The sequence below is a fragment of the Mustela nivalis genome (assembly GCF_964662115.1).
Source record: "Mustela nivalis genome assembly, chromosome: 3".
Classification (NCBI taxonomy): Eukaryota; Metazoa; Chordata; class Mammalia; order Carnivora; family Mustelidae; genus Mustela; species Mustela nivalis.
Genome location: NC_139022.1, coordinates 111,552,471 through 111,571,074, shown reverse-complemented (window position 1 = coordinate 111,571,074; position 18,604 = coordinate 111,552,471). Strand labels below are relative to the sequence as shown.

At 36.7% G+C, this 18,604-nt stretch overlaps 1 protein-coding gene across 1 annotated transcript in view; it reads right to left on the bottom strand.

Annotated features, from left to right (window-relative positions):
- Positions 1-18,604, bottom strand: part of MEIKIN (meiotic kinetochore factor) — a gene marked incomplete at its 5' end in the record, with an annotated part of 87,586 nt that overhangs the window by 42,601 nt on the left and 26,381 nt on the right. Inside the window, 2 exons of the mRNA XM_082723374.1 lie at positions 4,871-4,935; positions 15,449-15,488. Of these exons, the coding sequence (XP_082579500.1) occupies positions 4,871-4,935; positions 15,449-15,488 (105 nt within the window). The remainder of the gene's footprint in view (positions 1-4,870; positions 4,936-15,448; positions 15,489-18,604) is intronic.

Genomic DNA, 18,604 nt, shown 5'->3' with positions numbered 1-18,604 from the left:
TCCATTCTCCTGTATTTCAGGCTCTCCCTTTTTACTGCAAATTTTCTATTAGTATTTAAAATACAGTCAGGACTCTTTCATCTTACCAAAAACTTTATCTGTACCCCATACTCCTTCCTGTTACATCCTTTCTCTCCTCTTCTCCATGGGCATGTTTCTTCAAAGAGCTGTCCACATATACTAACATAACTTCTTCTCCTCTTGTTTACTCCCAAACCCACAGCAATCTAGTTTCAGGTCCCACCTTTATGAACAGAAACCTTTTCTGTCCTATCTTACTGGACATCACTACAACAAATATGAACATTTTCCCTCTGGCCCCTTTTATGGCTCTTCTTTATTTCTGACTTTTCTCTTTTTTTCACTCTCCAGGCTCAATCCAAGGCAACAAATATCTAATCTGTTATGTGTCAAAGTTACTGCTATGAGTATTGCAAATTTGGTTTTCTTTATTCTTAACACTAATACCTTGCTTTAAGTCAACGCAAGATTTCTCTTCAAATTATTTCAATAGCTTTTCATTTCAGCTCCCTCTGCAGTCCACTGCCTACATTATAAACCTAAAACACAAGTTTAATATCATCTGCTTAAAATTCTTCCAAGGCTCCATTCTCTCTCTCTCTTTTTTTTTTTTTTTTTTTGCTATTTTAATTGGGATTTTTTTACTTAAAAATAAATTCTTCCAAGGCTTTCCATTGTATTCAAGTTACAACTCAAACTTCTTAACTCAGCATACAAAATCCTGGTTTTTATGAACACTGCCTGTATACTTCTATATTCCCAGCCTCACTGCAAAGGTGAAAAGATTGCTAGATATAATACAGGATACCCACTTAAATTTGAATTTCAGATAAACAAATAATTTTTTAGTGTGTTTGCTGTGTAATAGTATAGCATGTGTAATATTTATGACAAAATTATATTAAAATTATTCACTGTTTACCTATACCCCTGGGGCTAATAATACAATTTATTTTAATTAAAAAATAAATAAAGTAGATACCATATTAAAAAAATTATTCTCTGTTTATCTGAATTCATATTTAACTGAGCATACTGTATCTTTATTTGCTAAATCTGGCAATCCTTGAGACTACTTACTCCACTCATCTTCATCTCCTAAGGTAGAGAAAAGTAGTAGTTTTGAGAGTTTAGTAAGAGATGAAATTGGTACCAAAATTTGGTAATACATTAAGCAAAGGAAGTGACAAAGATGAGGGTGTCAAGGACGATCTCATGCTTCTGGTCTGCTAAGCTACATTTAGTAACTAAGAAGGAGGACACTGGAAGACCAGGTTTGGTCTTGGTCGTGACAGTTCTCAGTTTTCAATGCTCATTTTATTTTATTTAATCTCTTGCTAACTTATGTTCAGTTAGTTCTAAATGTTGGAGTCTTCCATTTACATTCTTTTTGCATGTTTGTTTTCTATTCCACTTCCTAGGTAATCTCATCTATATTCTTTTTTTTTTTAAGATTTTTTTTCTTTATTTATCTGACAGAGATCACAAGTACGCAGAGAGGCAGGCAGAGAGAGAGGAGGAAGCAGGCTCCCCGCAGAGCAGAGAGCCCGATGTGGGGCTCGATCCCAGGACCCTGGGATCACGACCCAAGCCGAAGGCAGAGGCTTAACCCACTGAGCCACCCAGGTGCCCCAATCTCATCTATATTCTTGACTCTAGATACTTATCTAGATACAGCTTGTCTCTGCCCTAAATTCCAGACTCCTGTGTCACAAACTGCTTTCATGACATCTCTATCTGAAGGCTAATAACCCTCCAAATGTTTTAATATTTTACTGAAGCACTTCACATACACAGTAATGGGCACAAATCTTAAATGTCTATGTATTCACCTATATAGTCACTGGCCAAATCAAGATATAAAATATTTCCAACACCCCAGAAGTTTCCTATATGTTTTTTTTCCCAGTCAGGACTCCCTTTCCAAAGATTATCACTATTCTTGCTTCTACTACATAAAACACTCTTGCCTGTTATTGAACTTCATATGTACAGAATTACACAATACATACATATTTGTGTCTGTGTTATTTCGTGAAATATTAAGTACATGAGTAGACAGATCAAATTTAATGTTGAAACCAAATTCTCTTAATCAGTCTCCCAACTTGCTCTGTCTTCCAGTGCTCCCATTTCAAGAAATGATACCATCATTCATCCACCTGCTAAAACCAATAATTTTAGACTCATCCTTAACTTCTATTTTCCTCTCTCGTGCAACATCTAGCCACATCAGAAAATCTTGGCACATCTGCTTTAAGATAGATTCTGAATCAGACCACTGCTCCCACTTTGGTCTCATATACCACTATCTGACCACCACAATAATTTAACAGGGTCTCTTTGCTTTCATTTGCCATCTTAGACAATTCTCCACATGGTAGCCAGAGTGATCATTCAAAATATACCTAATCATGTCATCCCTTTGCCCTAAAATGTGTTTCTAGGCACATTTAGAATAAAATCCCTGCTTCTTATGATGGCATAGGAGACTCTACATTATACCATTCGATTTCTCCCTGAACACAACTGAAGTCATTCTTTTTTTTAAAACTGATTTTGCTCCAGTCATTTTAACCTCTTTTCTATTCATCAAACATGCAAACCTCATTTCCATCTCCTGGTCTTTTCTCTTGTTTTTTTTTTTTGTTGTTTGTTTGTTTGTTTTTGTTTTCCTTTGCCTAGCATGCTTTGTCACAGATTTTCACATGACCCACTCTCTCACTTCATTCAAGCTCTGTACAAATATAATCTCCTCAGAGAGTCCTATCCTATTACCGTGTTTAAAATAGCATCTCTAGTCACACTCTGTTTTTACCTGCTTTATTTCCCTTCAGTACTCTTATTCCTGACATTGTTGTATATTTATTTAACTGTTTATTGTCTTTCTTCCTCTACTATAACATAGCTCTGTTAGGGCAAGGTCTCCGTCATGTTCCCCAGCAACTAAAATACTTTGTGTCACACTGTAGGTGATTAATAAATATTTGTTGAATGAATGGAATTAATAAATAGTGTGATGAGGTATCTCTGAAACATCCAAGGGGAGATGTTTAGAAGGCACCTGCATATAAAGGTCTTAGCCTCAGAGGATAATCTTTAATGAGAGAAAACTCAGAAGCCCTTCTTTTTATAGGACACCTATACATATCAAAGGTTAATTTCAAAAAGATTAAAATCTACGAACTAACCTTGAGGAACTCCCATATTTAATCATTAATAGTGGTAGATAAGATTGCAAATAAGCAGGAATTACCTGAGAAATAATTTATTGTTTATTTGTCTCTATGATTAGACTATTTTCTAACATTTAGTAAAGAACCTGACATACAATTGGAAAAAAGATAGGTTTGTTGAATTAAGGAAGTAAAAAATACCTCTTGAGCAAGATACAACTTAATTTTAAATTTCAAGTTAATCAATTACATAAAAGAATACAAAAGCATACATAATTTCAGAATCACTATTTTCCCTTACTACTAGGCCTTACAAAAAACATTTTCTACCACCAAAGCAAAATATTTTATTGGGCAAGACCTAAATAAAATCATGATTGTTTTTGGTATGCTTACCACTTTCCCTTTCATAATCTCTCTTCTCTTGTTCACAAATTCCCTCTTAGGTTTATTAAACAAATCCCCCTTCTAATGTTCACCCTCTAGGGTGAACGACAGCTACTCCTTTAAAAGATGTGTGTTTTTACAAGTTTAGTTTATATCACTTGATTAATTTCCTTCAGAACAGTCACTATTGGGGCACCTGGGTGGCTCAGTTAGTTAAGCATCTGCCTTCGGTTCAGGTTATAATCTCAGGGTCCTGGGATGGAGCCCCATATTGGGCTCCCTGCTTCGTGGAGAGCCTGCCTCTCCCCCTCCTTCTGCCTGTTGCTCTGCCTGTTTGTGTTCTCTCTCTCCCTCTCTGTCAAATAAATAATAAAATCTTTTAAAAAAAGAACAGCAACTATTTTAATCATTTTTATACTCAGAAATCCTAACATAAAACCTGGCATGTAGAAAATACTGATTAAGTTGGGGCACCTGTGTGGCTCAGTGGGCTAAAGCCTCTGCCTTCGGCTCTGGTTGTAATCTTAGGGTCCTGGTATCAAGCCCCACATAAGGCTCTCTGCTCAGCAGGGAGCTGCTTCCCTCCCTCTCTCTGCCTGCCTCTCTGCCTACTTGTGATCTCTGTCTGTGAAATAAATAAAAATTTTAAAAAAACAAACTTTAAAAAAAAAAGGAAGAAAATATTGATTAAGAGAATTTCTTAAAGTGACAATTATGTAAAAAAAACTTTATTCTTTATATAAACATACCTATTAAGAGCCAAATCAGCAATTCTTCAAGTTTACCCCAAAACAGATGCTATAAAACTTGATTCAGGAAATGAAAATAGCAATCTGATAGCATAAATTAAAAAGGTTGGAAATGTTTAGTTAAGTTCATCCTAATAATAAACTAAATTATTTAGTGTCTATTATGCAAGGTACTATGTTGATTTTTATTTTCAATCATCACACATAATTCCAATATATCTGTTTATCGATTATGTTCCTTTCCCATGACTGAAACTCAGGAGGCAAGGACTTTATATCACTCCTCACTGCTGTAAATATAGCAACACCTAACACAGAGTACATATTCAGAAAATGTTTATGAAATGACTTAATGAAGGGTGTTACAGGGATAGTTAAGACCCTCATTCTAATATCACGTATCTTCATTTCTTAAAATACAACCAAGCTAAAAAGCACTCAGTTTCCTGAGGTACCAATTTTATCAAAATATGCTGTACTGTCACAAAAATAAAGAAATACAGAATTATGAAGATGATTAGTTTTAGTATTTATTACCTGATTCTGAATGTGAAGTACTCTTTGGTTTTGAAGTAATATTTTGGTCTGCTAATGTCATCACTCTATAATAAGAAAAAATTAATGGTTATTCTCTTAATCTTTCAGTAACTTTTGAGAATCCTCAAGTAATACTTAAAATAATAACATTTATATTTATATCAAATGTCCTAGAAAAAATATAACTGGTTAAAAATGTTTCTGTATCTATATGAAAAAGTAGTTTAATAATAAAAAGCAATATATTTATATATTTTTCAGTGTGAGACGATACAAATAGAGGGGAAGGTATAGTGTTCAGAATCAGACAGACCTAGGGTTAAAGCCCAGTTCTGCTACTCACACTTGAGTGGTCTTGGAAATTTACTTAATTGTCTTGACTCTTGTTTCCTTCATTTATTTAAAAAAAAAAAAAGGCAATCTTGTTTCCTAGGATTCTTGTGGTAACTATCTCAAGTAACATTAAATATAATACTTTTAAAAAATTAATATCCTTTTTTCTCTCTTTTTATTAAAGATTTTATTTATTTATTTGAGAGAACGTGAGCATCAGTGGGGGTAGGGGCAGAGGAAAAGGGAGAGGGAGAAGCAGACTCTCCACTGAGCAGGGAGCCCAATGCATGGCTCAGTCCCAGGACACTGGGATCATGACCTAACTTTAACTGCTTAACTGACTTAGCCACCCAGGCACCCCTATCCTTTTGTCTTTTACAAATTATACCACCCAATTCTATTGAAATGTGTATAAAAGAATTACAAGAGGAATACCAAAGGACCAAAGCTCAGCCTTTGACCACCAAAATGGGATTTCTGAATTCCTGGCAAGACAATGGAGTTGAAAACCAAATGCGAGAAGAAAATTTTCTAAATTCCTATTGTCGGCTTATTGAACAATTGAATTCAGTAAGCAAAAAAAAATTTTGGAAATGGAAACAAAGGCAAAAATGAACTACTGGGGCTTCATCAAGATAAAAAGCTTTTGCACAGCAAAGGAAATAATTGACAAAACCAAAAGACAACTGACAGAATGGGAGAAGATATTTGCAAACAACATATCAGATAAAGGGCTAGTATCCAAAATCTCTAAGGAACCTATCAAACTCAACACCCAAAGAACACATATTCCAATTGAGAAATGGACAGAGGACATGAACAGACATTTCTGCAAAGAAGACATCCAAATGGCCAACAGACACATGAACAAATCCACCATATCACTTAGCATCAGGGAAGCATAAGTCAACCACAATGAGATACCACCTCACACCAGTCAGAATGGCTAAAATTAACAAGTTAGGAAATGACAGATGTTGGTGAGGATGTGGAGAAAGTGGAACCCAAGTGGGAATGCAAGCTGGTGCAGCTTCTCTGGAGTACGGAGTTGAAAGTGGAAAACAGAACTACCCTACAGCCCAGCAATTGCACTACTGGGTATTTACCCCAAAGATGTAAATGTAGTGATCCAAAGGGGCACCTGCACCCCAATGTTCACAGCAGCAATGTCCACAATAGCCAAACTGTGAAAAAAGCCCAGATATCCATTGACAGATGAATGGATAAAGTTGTGGTATATATACATAAACACACACAACACAGTATTACGCACCCATCAGAAAATGAAATCTTGCCATTTGCAACAATGTGGATGGAACCAGGGGGCATTATGCCAAGTGAAATAATTCAATCAGAGAAAGATAATTATCCTATGATCTCACTGATATGTGGAATGTAAGAAATGAGGCAGAGGATCATAGGGGAAGAGAGGAAAAAATGAAACAAGATGAAACCAGAGAGGGAGACAAACCATAAGAGACTCCTAATCAAAGGAAAATAACTGAGGGTTGTTAGAGGGAAGAGGAGTGTAGGGATTATGTAACTCTGGGTGATGGACATTAGGGAGGGTATGTGTTGTAATAAGCACTGGGTATTATATAAGAGTGATGAATCACAAGCCTGTACCCTTGAAACCTAAATAATACATTATGTTAATTTAAAAAAATAAAGAAAAAACCCAATTTTATTCTATCCTATTTTATTTTTTTTAATTTTTTTTTAAGATTTTATCTATCTATTTGTCAGAGAGAGTGAGAGAGAGAGAGACAGCGCGAGCGAGCACAGGCAGAGCGGCAGGCAGAGGCAGAGGGAGAAGCAGGCTTCCCGCCAAGCTAGGAGCCTAATGTGGGACTTGATCCCAGGACACTGGGATCATGACCTGAGCCGAAGGCAGCCGCTTAACCAACTGAGCCACCCAGGCGTCCCTCTATCCTATTTTCATTTTTTTTAAAAGATTTTATTTATTTATTTGACAGAGAGAAATCACAAGTAGACGGAGAGGCAGGCAGAGAGAGAGAGAGAGGGAAGCAGGCTCCCTGCTGAGCAGAGAGCCCGATGTGGGGCTCGATCCCAGGACCCCGAGATCATGACCTGAGCCGAAGGCAGCGGCTTAACCCACTGAGCCACCCAGGCGCCCCATATCCTATTTTCATTTTTAAAAAATCCTGTCAAAAATAGTGCTTTCTTGCCCCTGAATGAACTTTTAGGTGTATCCCATTGTTTTTATGGTATTCTCTTATATAATAAAACAGTCATTTGGGGGTAATAAAAACAGGAATGGGGGTACCTGTCAATTTATTTTGTTTTCATCTATTGAGGTCCCTGTTCAAGCTCTAAGACTACTTGAAAACCACATTTAATATCCTGGTACGTTCCTCAAGTTCCTCTTAACATATGTAGGTGAAAACCACAGAGTTTTACTATTTGCTACAGAGTGTAGAAAAAAATTCAGGATGTGACCAAAGATAGATTCCTGCTCCATGCCTTCCGCCTAGAGGACTACTGCTAAGAAAAAGGGGACAGCGTCTTGGGAAACAAGCAGTTTGACAGTGGGAACTGACTTCTCTACATCAAGCCCTAAATCTGGAAGCGGGAGTAATAGGTACAAAGATGACATTAGAAGAGGTGAAGAGTAAGCCAAAAACAGAGGGGGCATGTGCCAAATTCACTCTAGGTGGAGATATCCACAAAGGGCAGAAATTCAACATCAAAATAAGAGTTTGAACTATTCAGTGTTCAGGAGACCTCAGTTAGCCCCCCCTTGAGAGTCCCTTAATTCCTGTAGATTGTGAATGAGTTCTCAAGGTTCCAAATACCAAGGGCAGTGCAGAAGGTACTCAAATTAGAACCAAAATACTTGACTTGGGCCACTACCACTACTCTACCACAAAGGTTACAGAAAGGCAATCAAGTTAAAATATAGTTGGAGGACTTCAAAGACATCCAAGGAGTTTTGGGTAGCAACAAAAGGTAAGTTGAGAATGAAATCAGCAATGGAGGATCTCAGGCCCTAAATAAGGAAGTAAGGTCACCAAAAATTTTATCAGCAGAGTCTAGCCCAGGTACAGAACCAGTCTTAAAACCTCTACCATAAATTAATATAAGTCCAGAGACAACATGTGGATCCCAAACAACCTCAAAGCCCCAACTTTACCCATCCCCCAGCTCTGGCTTGTTCCTGTACCTATAAGGAACCTATATTTAGGGTGACCATTTATTCAAACTGGCACCTTTCCAAGAGTAAAAGGGAGTTCTACTAAAATTTATGTCAGAACAGTAGACACATACTAGGACAGTCCCAGGCAAATCAAGAGGTATGATAATCTACCTATATGCCATACTCAGGAATATGTAATAAGGGAAAAAATCTGTAAGATTCAGCATTCACCCAAAAGAGACTTTTAACTGGAAGTAAATGGATGGCACTAATAAGTTTAACTCATCATTTCCAAGCTAAAAAGGAGAGAAGGGATAGGAGAGCCTATGAGAAATTGAAGTCAGTTAATTTAAAAAATAAATAAACTACATATGAAACTAATATTCTACTTCATGTTCACTAAATGGAATTTAAATAAAAATTTTAAGAGTGCCTGGGTGGCTCAGTCCATTAAGCGTCCTACTCTTGATTCAGGTCGGGTCTTGGTTCAGGTCATGATCTCAAGGTCCTGGAATTGAGCCCCCACATCAGGCTCCCTGCTCAGTGGGCAGTCTGCTTATTTCCTTTCCCCCTACTCATTTCCTAGCTTGAACTCTCTCTCTCTTAAATAAATAAACCTTTAAAAATAGAGAAGCAAATAAATAGATACATACATACAAACTTAAAGAAGGAAGGAAGGGAGGCAAGGAGAAAGGGAGGAAGCAAAGGAAAGGAAAGGAAAGAGAGAAGGGAAGGGAAGAGAAAAGAGATGAAAGCTCTATTTTCTCTATATAACCATGTGGTACATTTTATTTTTTAAAGATAGGGCAACATTTAGGGGGGACAGAAAATAAGATCAGATACACATAATCAAGCACTGTATTACATTTGCTCCATGCGATATATAGGCAACACTCGTTGAACTGAGTATATACATATCTTTCATCAATATAAACAAAACTCCCTTTCTTTATTAGGTACTATGTCAAAGTTGTAGGATTTTAATTTTGTGAATGTGTACTTAATTAAAGAGAATGTCAAAAATAACTAATAGTCAAAAGTGGTATAATTACTATTACTATCCAAACTCTCCTTTCTTCCTAAAAATATATTGCATTGTAAATTGTGGAAGGGATTTAAAATTATATATCATTATTTCTCTCTGGTGACGTTAATAATTTATCTTCAGAATTTTCATTGTTGCTCACCTTCAATTTGTAAAAAATGTAAAATCTGTGAAGCACAATAAGAAGTACAAATAAAATGAGGTATGCCTGTAAAATATTCCCTTTTCTTCAGAAATTTTTTTACCACCTAGATACAAGCATATTTGTAAGGAGGCTTTCACACTAACACTATTCTTTTCTCACTCCACACAATTTCCTAGGGTGACAATGATCCCTTCAGCCCAGAATCATTCCCTTGCTAACCAGGCTGGAATATTTAACTACTTGCCCATTAAAACCACCTCAAAGTGTTCTAGGTGCTTCAGTATTTTCCACACTAAAATTATCTGTCATGCCAACTCACTCTTGCTTTTCTGTTTGTGTTCCTTCATCCAATGAATTAGTCATCATTTACCCAGTTTCCTAAGTCAGAGGGCTAGAAACCATGTCGGACCTCCATCTTCCTCCCTTAACCAACCAAACATTAAAAATTACTGATTATCCCTTCTGAATTGTTCTGAAGTTTTCCCTTTTTGCTGTCCTTGCTGATAAAGTTCAGGTCCTAATTACCCTCACTTGAAATGCTACAAAAGACATTCCTTCAATCTAATCACTTTTTCTAATCCTTCTTCTTTGTTGCAAAAGTGATTATTCTAAGACAGAAATATTATCATGCATATGTCTGTGGGATAGGCATGTGGTGGGATAACAGGCAAGAATTTTGACTGAGTAATGTAAAAGTTCTACAGAGATCTGCCGTATAAAAGTATAGCAATCCTCACCCCCATAAACTCATCAGCACAGAATACCTAAATCATAAAGACCCACCAAGGAAGATAACATTGTACCATCTACTATTTCATTCTAATTTTAAAAATCAACTTATAAGATAGTAAGAGTTGTAACATTATTTGACAGAAACAAAATCTATCAAGTAGCTATAGGACTTTTCCTTGTATCTCAAAAAGCTGAGAGCCAAAATGTGGTTCAATTAAATCATCTGACTCTTAATTCTTATAGCTTATTTATTTTTGGTCTATTATCTTTACTACCTGTATTTTCTATTAAAAATGATATTTCCTTGGTTTCCTAAGTCTTAGCTTTTTTTAAGTTTTATTGATGCAATTCACATATCATATAATTCACCCATATAAAGTATATATTCAATGGCTTTTAATATATTTAGAGAGTTGTGCAACTGTCATACATTTAATTTTAGAACATTTTCATCACCCCAAAAAGAATCCCTATACCCATAAAGCAGCCAGTCCCTATTTCTTCCCAAACACCCTAGACTTAAGCAATCACTAATCTTTCTGTCTATACAGATTTGTCTATTCTGGATACCTCATATGATTGCAACCATAAAGTATGTGCTCTTATATGACTGGCTTCTTTCACTTAGAGTATGTCTGGGGTTCATCCACATTGTAGTATATATCAGAATTTCATTTTTTATTATTTTATTATGTCTATACCATATTTTATTTGTGCATTCATTAGCAGATAGACATTTGGACTGTTTCTACTTTTTTGGCTATTATGAATAAAGTTTCTGTGAACATTCATGACAAGGTTTTATGTGGACATGTGTTTCCATTTTCTCAGTTATGCATACTTAGGAGAGGATTGCTGGGTCACATGTAACCTTTTGAGGGACTACCAAACTATTTTCCAAAGCACCTTCACCATTTTAAATTCCCACCAGCAATGTATGAGAGTACCAATTTTTCCATATACAATATAATAGTTATTATCAGTATTTTTAATTATAGCCATCCTAGTGAGTATGAAGTGATTCTCATTCAAGTTGAATCGCATTTCCCTAATGGATAATGACGCTGAGCATCTTTTCATGTATTTTTTTTTGCCATTTATGTATCTTCTTTTTTTAATTTCTTTTCAGCGTAACAGAATTCATTGTTTTTTGCACCACACCCAGTGCTCCATGCAATAAGTGCCCTCCTTAATACCCACCACCTGGCTCCCCCAACCTCCCAACCCCCACCCCTTCAAAACCCTCAGTTTGTTTTTCAGAGTCCATAGTCTCTCATGGTTCACCTCCCCTTCCAATTTCCCTCAACTCCCTTCTCCTCTCTATCTCCCCTTGTCCTCCATGCTATTTGTTATGCTCCACAAATAAGTGAAACCATATGATAATTGACTCTCTCTGCTTGACTTATTTCACTCAGCATAATCTCTTCCAGTCCTGTCCATGTTGATACAAAAGTTGGGTATTCATCCTTTCTGATGGAGGCATAATAGTCCATAGTATATATGGACCACATCTTCCTTATCCATTTGTCCATTGAAGGGCATCTTGGTTCTTTCCACAGTTTGGCGACCGTGGCCATTGCTGCTATAAACATTGGGGTACAGATGGCCCTTCTTTTCACTACATCTGTATCTTTGGGATAAATACCCAGGAGTGCAATTGCAGGGTCATAGGGAAGCTCTATTTTTAATTTCTTAAGGAATCTCCACACTGTTCTCCAAAGTGGCTGCACCAACTTGCATTCCCACCAACAGTGTAAGAGGGTTCCCCTTTCTCCACATCCTCTCCAACACACATTGTTTCCTGTATTGCTAATTTTGGCCATTCTAACTGGTGTAAGGTGGTATCTCAATGTGGTTTTAATTTGAATCTCCCTGATGGCTAGTGATGATAAACATTTTTCATGTGTCTGATAGCCTTTTGTATGTCTTCATTGGAGAAGTGTCTCTTCATATCTTCTGCCCATTTTTTGATATGATTATCTGTCTTGTGTGGGTTGAGTTTGAGGAGTTCTTTATAGATCCTGGATATCAATCTTTTGTCTGTACTGTCATTTGCAAATATCTTCTCCCATTCTGTGGGCTGCCTCTTTGTTTTGTTGACTATTTCCTTTGCTGTGCAGAAGGTTTTGATCTTGATGAGGTCCCAAAAGTTCATTTCTGCTTTTGTTTCCTTTGCCTTTGGGGACATATCTTGAAAGAAGTTGCTGTGGCTGATATCGAAAAGGTTACTGCCTATGTTCTCCTCTAGAATTCTGATGGATTCCTGTCTCACGTTGAGGTCTTTCATCCATTTCGAGTTTATCTTTGTGTACGTTGTAAGAGAATGGTCGAGTTTCAAAGAGAAATAAAAGGTATCCAAATTGTCAATGAAGAAGTCAAACTCTCTCTCTTTGCAGATGCCATGATACTTTATGTGGAAAACCCAAAAGACTCCACCCCAAACTATTAGAACTCATACAGCAATTCAGTAACGTGGCAGGATACAAAGTCAATGTACAAAACTCAGTGGCTTTCTTATACACTAACAATGAAAATACAGAAAGGGAAATTAGAGAATCTATTCCATTTACTATAGCATCAAGAACCATAAGATACCTAGGAATAAACCTAACCAAAGAGGTAAAGGATCTGTACTTGAGGAACTACAGAACACTCATGAAGGAAATTGAAGAAGACACAAAAAGATGGAAGACCATTCCATGCTCTTGGATTGGAAGAATAAACATCGTTAAAATGTCTATACTGCCTAGAGCAATCTATACTTTTAATGCTATTCTGATCAAAATTCCACCGGTATTTTTCAAAGAGGTAGAGCAAATAATCCTAAAATTTGTATGGAATCAGAAGAGACCCCATATTGCTAAGGAAATGTTGAAAAACAAAAATAAAACTGTCGGCATCACGTTATCTGATTTCAAGCTTTACTACAAAGCTGTGATCACCAAGACAGCATGGTACTGGCATAAAAACAGACACATAGACCAGTGGAACAGAGTAGAGAGCCCAGATGGTCTCTATGGTCAACTCTATGGTCAAATAATCTTCGACAAAGCAGGAAAAAATATACAGTGGAAAAAAGAGAGTCTCTTCAATAAATGGTGCTGGGAAAATTGGACAGCTATATGTAGAAGAATGAAACTCAACCATTTATGTATCTTCTATGGAGAAATGCCTGTTTGGATCCTTTGCTCATTTTTAAATTGAGTTTTTCCTTTTATTGTGAGTTGTTAAGAATTCTTTTTAAAAACATTTTTTAAGGTGTTATTTGTTCATTTGAGAGAGAGAGAGAGAACCAGAGATAGTGAGAGAGAGAGCACGACTGTAAAGGAGAGGGAGAAGCAGCCTGCCTGATGATCAGGGAGCCCAACGTGGGGCTTGATCCCAGGACCCTGAGATCATGACCCCAGCCAAAGGTAGACGCTTAACTGAGCCACCCAGGCACTCCAAGAATTCTTTATATATTACAGATACAAGTCCCTTATCAGATATATAATCTGCAAATATTTTATTCCATCCTACGGACTGTCTTGTCATTTTCCTTTATGGTGTCTCCTGGATTTGTTTTTAAACTTGTATGAATTTTTTCAAGTTCCTTCAAACTTTGCAAATTAAAGTGTTTAAAATTTTTGTTATATTTTATAGGTTTACTGAAAATCTTTCAGAGACTCCCATCACATTCAAGAGAAAATAAAAATCCCTGTCCCTAAGGCCATTCATGATCCAGATTATGATTACCTCCTTCAGTTTAGGTACCGTCTCTCTCACATTTGCCTTACCCCTTAGTCTACAAGCCCCAAACCAAATCCTTGATCTTTGCTCAGGAATGCTTTTCTTTAGTCTCTCCCATTTTAATAAATGACAACACCATCCTTCTAGTTGCTAAAGCCAAAACCGTGGAGTCAGTCTTCACTATTTTCAGACTCTACCATTCAGAACATCAACAAGTAACAGTCTATCCTGTTAGTTCTGCTTTCAAAATATATGCAAAATCTGACCTCTCCACCTTTACTCTCACCACTCTAATCCAATATCTCTTGCTTAGATTATGACAACAGTCTCCTAACTATAATCTCCCTAATTCCTTGTCTCTTCATAATCTATTCTCAACACAACAGCCAGGGTGATTCTTTTAAAACCTAAGTTATTTTTTTTTAAGATTTTTATTTATTTATTTGACAGACAGAGATCACAAGTAGGCAGAGAGGCAGGCAGAGAGAAGGAGGAAGAAGGCTCCCCACTGAGCAGAGAGCCCGGTGCAGGGCTTGATCCCACGACCCCGGGATCATGACCTGAGTGGAAGGCAGAGGCTTTAACCCACTGAGCCACCCAGGTGCCCCTAAAACCGAAGTTATATCATGTCACCCTTCTAAACCTTTCAAAGGCTTTCCAATCCACTTATATTCACTTACATTGTCTTATGTGATATGATGTCTGCTGCTTATTTCACTTCCTTTCTCCTCTTCCCACATTCCACTCCTAGCACCCAGGCCTTCTTGCCGTGGGTTCGTGCTCCAACTATTACTCTTCTCTCCTATGAGTCACACATCTTGCTCTGTCTTCTTTAGGTTTCTGCTCAAATTTCAGTTACGACTTCTCTGACAACACTACTTAAAATAGTGAACCTCCATTCCAATGCTCTCTCATCCCATTTTACTTTTTCTCTTATAGGATTCATTACCACATAGAATAGTATAAATTTACTCACTTATTTATTGTCTACCTCTTCCAACTAAAATGTGGACTTGATGAAGGCAAGAATTTTGTTTTTAATCAATTTCATTCATTACAATATATCTCTGGCAATTAGCATACTTTGGGCACATAATGATTCCTCAACCAACCATGAATAAATGAACACCTGAATTTGTGAGCTAATAATCACTCCGGGTATGTAACTATTAGAACACAGGGTTTTCTTTTCTTTTTTTTTTTTTAAGATTTTATTTATTTATTTGACAGAGAGAGATCACAAGTAGGCATAGAGGCAGGCAGAGAGAGAGAGGAGGAAGCAGGTTCCCCGCTGAGCAGAGAGCCCGATGCAGGGCTCAATCCCAGGACCCTGAGATCATGACCTGAGCCGAAGGCAGTGGCTTAACCCACTGAGCCACCCAGGCGCCCCAGAACACAGGGTTTTCAAAAGCACAACTTTAAAATGTTAGTTCTTACATTTCTCTCTGGCATTTCTGATAGTCTTCTGAAGACATACCTAAGAAAGGGGAAAAAAACCAATTATTAGAAATATAATTCAAATAGAGACCAGAGGCAAAAATTAAGTAAAAAGAAATATTCTTTCTAAAGTATATGGTGATAGTATAGTTTATTTTTATAATTTTATTTTTTCATATTGTTTTTATGTCTGCCACTTAAATTAGGTAGAAGTATTTCCAAAATACCAAAATAAACCCAACAAAATTGCTGGGGAATTTTATGAGATGCAGGAATCTATCAGCCTATATTTGGATACTTATAATTTTTGAAGTCCTTTTCAATCTTTTATCTTTCTTGATTCTTATAATAGTCCTGTGAGGCAAATGTAACAATTTACTATTCTTATGCTACATATATAAAAAAAAAATGACTTGTCAAGTTATAAAACTAACAGCTGCATACCTGGAACTTAAACTCCGATCTCATGGTTCTTAATCTAGTACCAAGCATATAGATATACATATTAGACTGATTAGCCAAGAATGCCTACCAGTCAACATTTTACAGTCCAGATCCACTATGCTATTACTTAGGAACATAAAGAATCATGAGAGTAGTCTTCTGAAGAACTTATGACCCTAATCAGCTGCAGAAGTCTGCTTATATTTAATTAGAATGTTACAGTTAAGTAAAAGTGAAGTGAATGGTACCTAATAATCACTGAGAAGCATTTCCCTGAAATGGAGGTTCCTAAAATATAAAAGACTACAGTGCACTACTCTCTGCTTTTGCTGATAATAGTCTCTTGCTTTTCCTTTGATGAGCTAGACAAGGCCTGTGACTCAATGTAACAGGAGCCCTGCATCTTCCTGCCCAAATTGACTGTTCAAGGATAGACATATGAAATAATTTTAGCCAATGTGTAACATCAGGACTTTTATTCAAATCATTGGTAAAGAGAAGCACTTTGTTCACTGGATTCGAGGCTGTGAGTATATAAGCCTGGACCTAAAAAGAGTTGCTATATGAAGGGGGAGCTTAGCTGAGAACTTAACTGGCACAGAGGGATGATGAACTTAGAGATGGAAAGGAATTGGTTCCTATTGCTGTCATTTGAAATTCTGGATCAAGTTGTATTTGCATATAATTTACTGCTGGATTTTTCAGGTAATAACTTCCTTTTTTAACATGATAAATTATTTGAGGTGAAATTTTCTTTTCTTTTTCTTTCCTTTTTCTTACTTACTTACTTTTTTTTTTTTTTTTTTTTTTTGGTCACCTGCAGTGGACAAAAAACCTAACTGAAACACTCACTAAAGAGATAGGCTGCTTCTTTGTGCACTTTATATCAGCAAAGGAGTTGCCAAACTAAACATAACATAGAAGACAAGGTTTTTGAACCGTTTGAAATACTGCCATCCAGACAGCTATCAACTCTCCTTTAAGGGACCCTATAATCAATGCTTAATTCTTTGATATTATTTATCCCTGTTTTTTTTTTTTAAAGATTTTATTTATATATTTGACAGACAGAGATCACAAGTAGGCAGAGAGGCAGAGGGGGAAGCAGGCTCCCTGCTGAGCAGAGAGCCCAATTCGGGGCTTAATCCCAGGACCCTGGGATCATGACCTGAGCCAAAGGCAGAGGCTCTAACTCACCGAGCCACCTAGGCGCCCCTATACCTGCTTTTTGGCAGGCCCTGAGAAGTGAACTGACATCATCCATTCCCATTCCTCCTCTCCATTCTTTTCCATTTCTTCTTGCTTTATACCAATATAGAGAATAAGAGAATGAAAAACTTGCTTTTTGTTTTGTTTTGTTTTGTTTCATAAACTTTATCAAAGAAGCCTCCCAAGTAGTCATTGGCATATGACTCAGTCATGGCCAAAAGATCTAAAAGAAGTCTTCTGGGCAATTTCTTGGAAAGCTTTGACTCTTCTGATAAAAAGAGATATACATGGCTAGTACAGCCTTTTCTCATTCTTTTTCCCTGGAACTGCTGTGATACCCACAGGCTTAGCAACCATTCTACAATTATGGGGAAACAATCCAACACACTTGGTGGTAGAAAGATATAATTACTATAGGATCTTAATGATATTAGTGAGCTGCTACCTTAGCTCTGGCCTGGGAAGAGAAGTAAATCCAATATAAATAAACATTTTTTTGCATGACAAAAAAATAACATACACAAAAAGACAACTGACAAATTGGGAGAAATATTCATAATATATACCAAAGACAAAAGGCCAATATTCTTTAAAAGAAAATTTTTTTTGAGTATAGGTAACACACATTACATTAGTTTTATGTGTACAACATAGGGACTTAACTTCTCTGTACATTATACTATGCTCACCACAAATGTAGCTACCATTTGTCACCACAGGATGCTATTATAATATTCTTGACTTATTCATTCCATAACTAAAAGCCTGTGTTTCCTACTCCTCTTCCTTTCCTACTCCCATTTTGCCTATACCCCATCCCTTTTCCCTCTGGGAACCATTAGTTTTGTTGTCTGTGTTTACAGATCTGATTCTGGTTTTTTGTTTTTGTTTTTGTTTTTGTTTTTTTTTTTATTCTTTAAACTTTTATTTATTTAAGTAATCTCTATACCCAACATGGTGCTGGAACTCACAACTCTGAGATCAAGAGTCGCATGTTCTTCCAAATGAGCCAGCCAGGTGCCCCTGTTTTTTGTTTCTTAATTTGATTTGTTTTTTAGATTCCACACATGTGAAATCATATGGTATTTGTCTTTCTCAGACTCACTTATTTTTGCTTAACATAATATCTGCTAGGTCCATTCATGTTGTTGCAAAGGCAAGAGCTCAAACTTTTTTATGGCTGCATAATATTCTTGTGTGTGTGTGTGTGTGTGTGTGTGCGCGCGCGCGCGCACACACCATATCTTTCTTATCCATTTGTTCATCGATGTATACTTGGGTTGCTTCCATATCTTGGCTATTGCAAATAATGCTGCAAAACATAGGGGAGCATATAATCTTTTCAGATTAGTGGTTTTGTTTTCTTTGGGTAAATACCCACTAGCGGAATTATTGGATCATATGCTACTTCTGTTTTTTGAGGAAAATCCACACTGTTTTCCACAGTGGATGTACCAATTCACATTCCCACCAAAAGTGGATAAGAGTTCTTTAAAAAAAAAA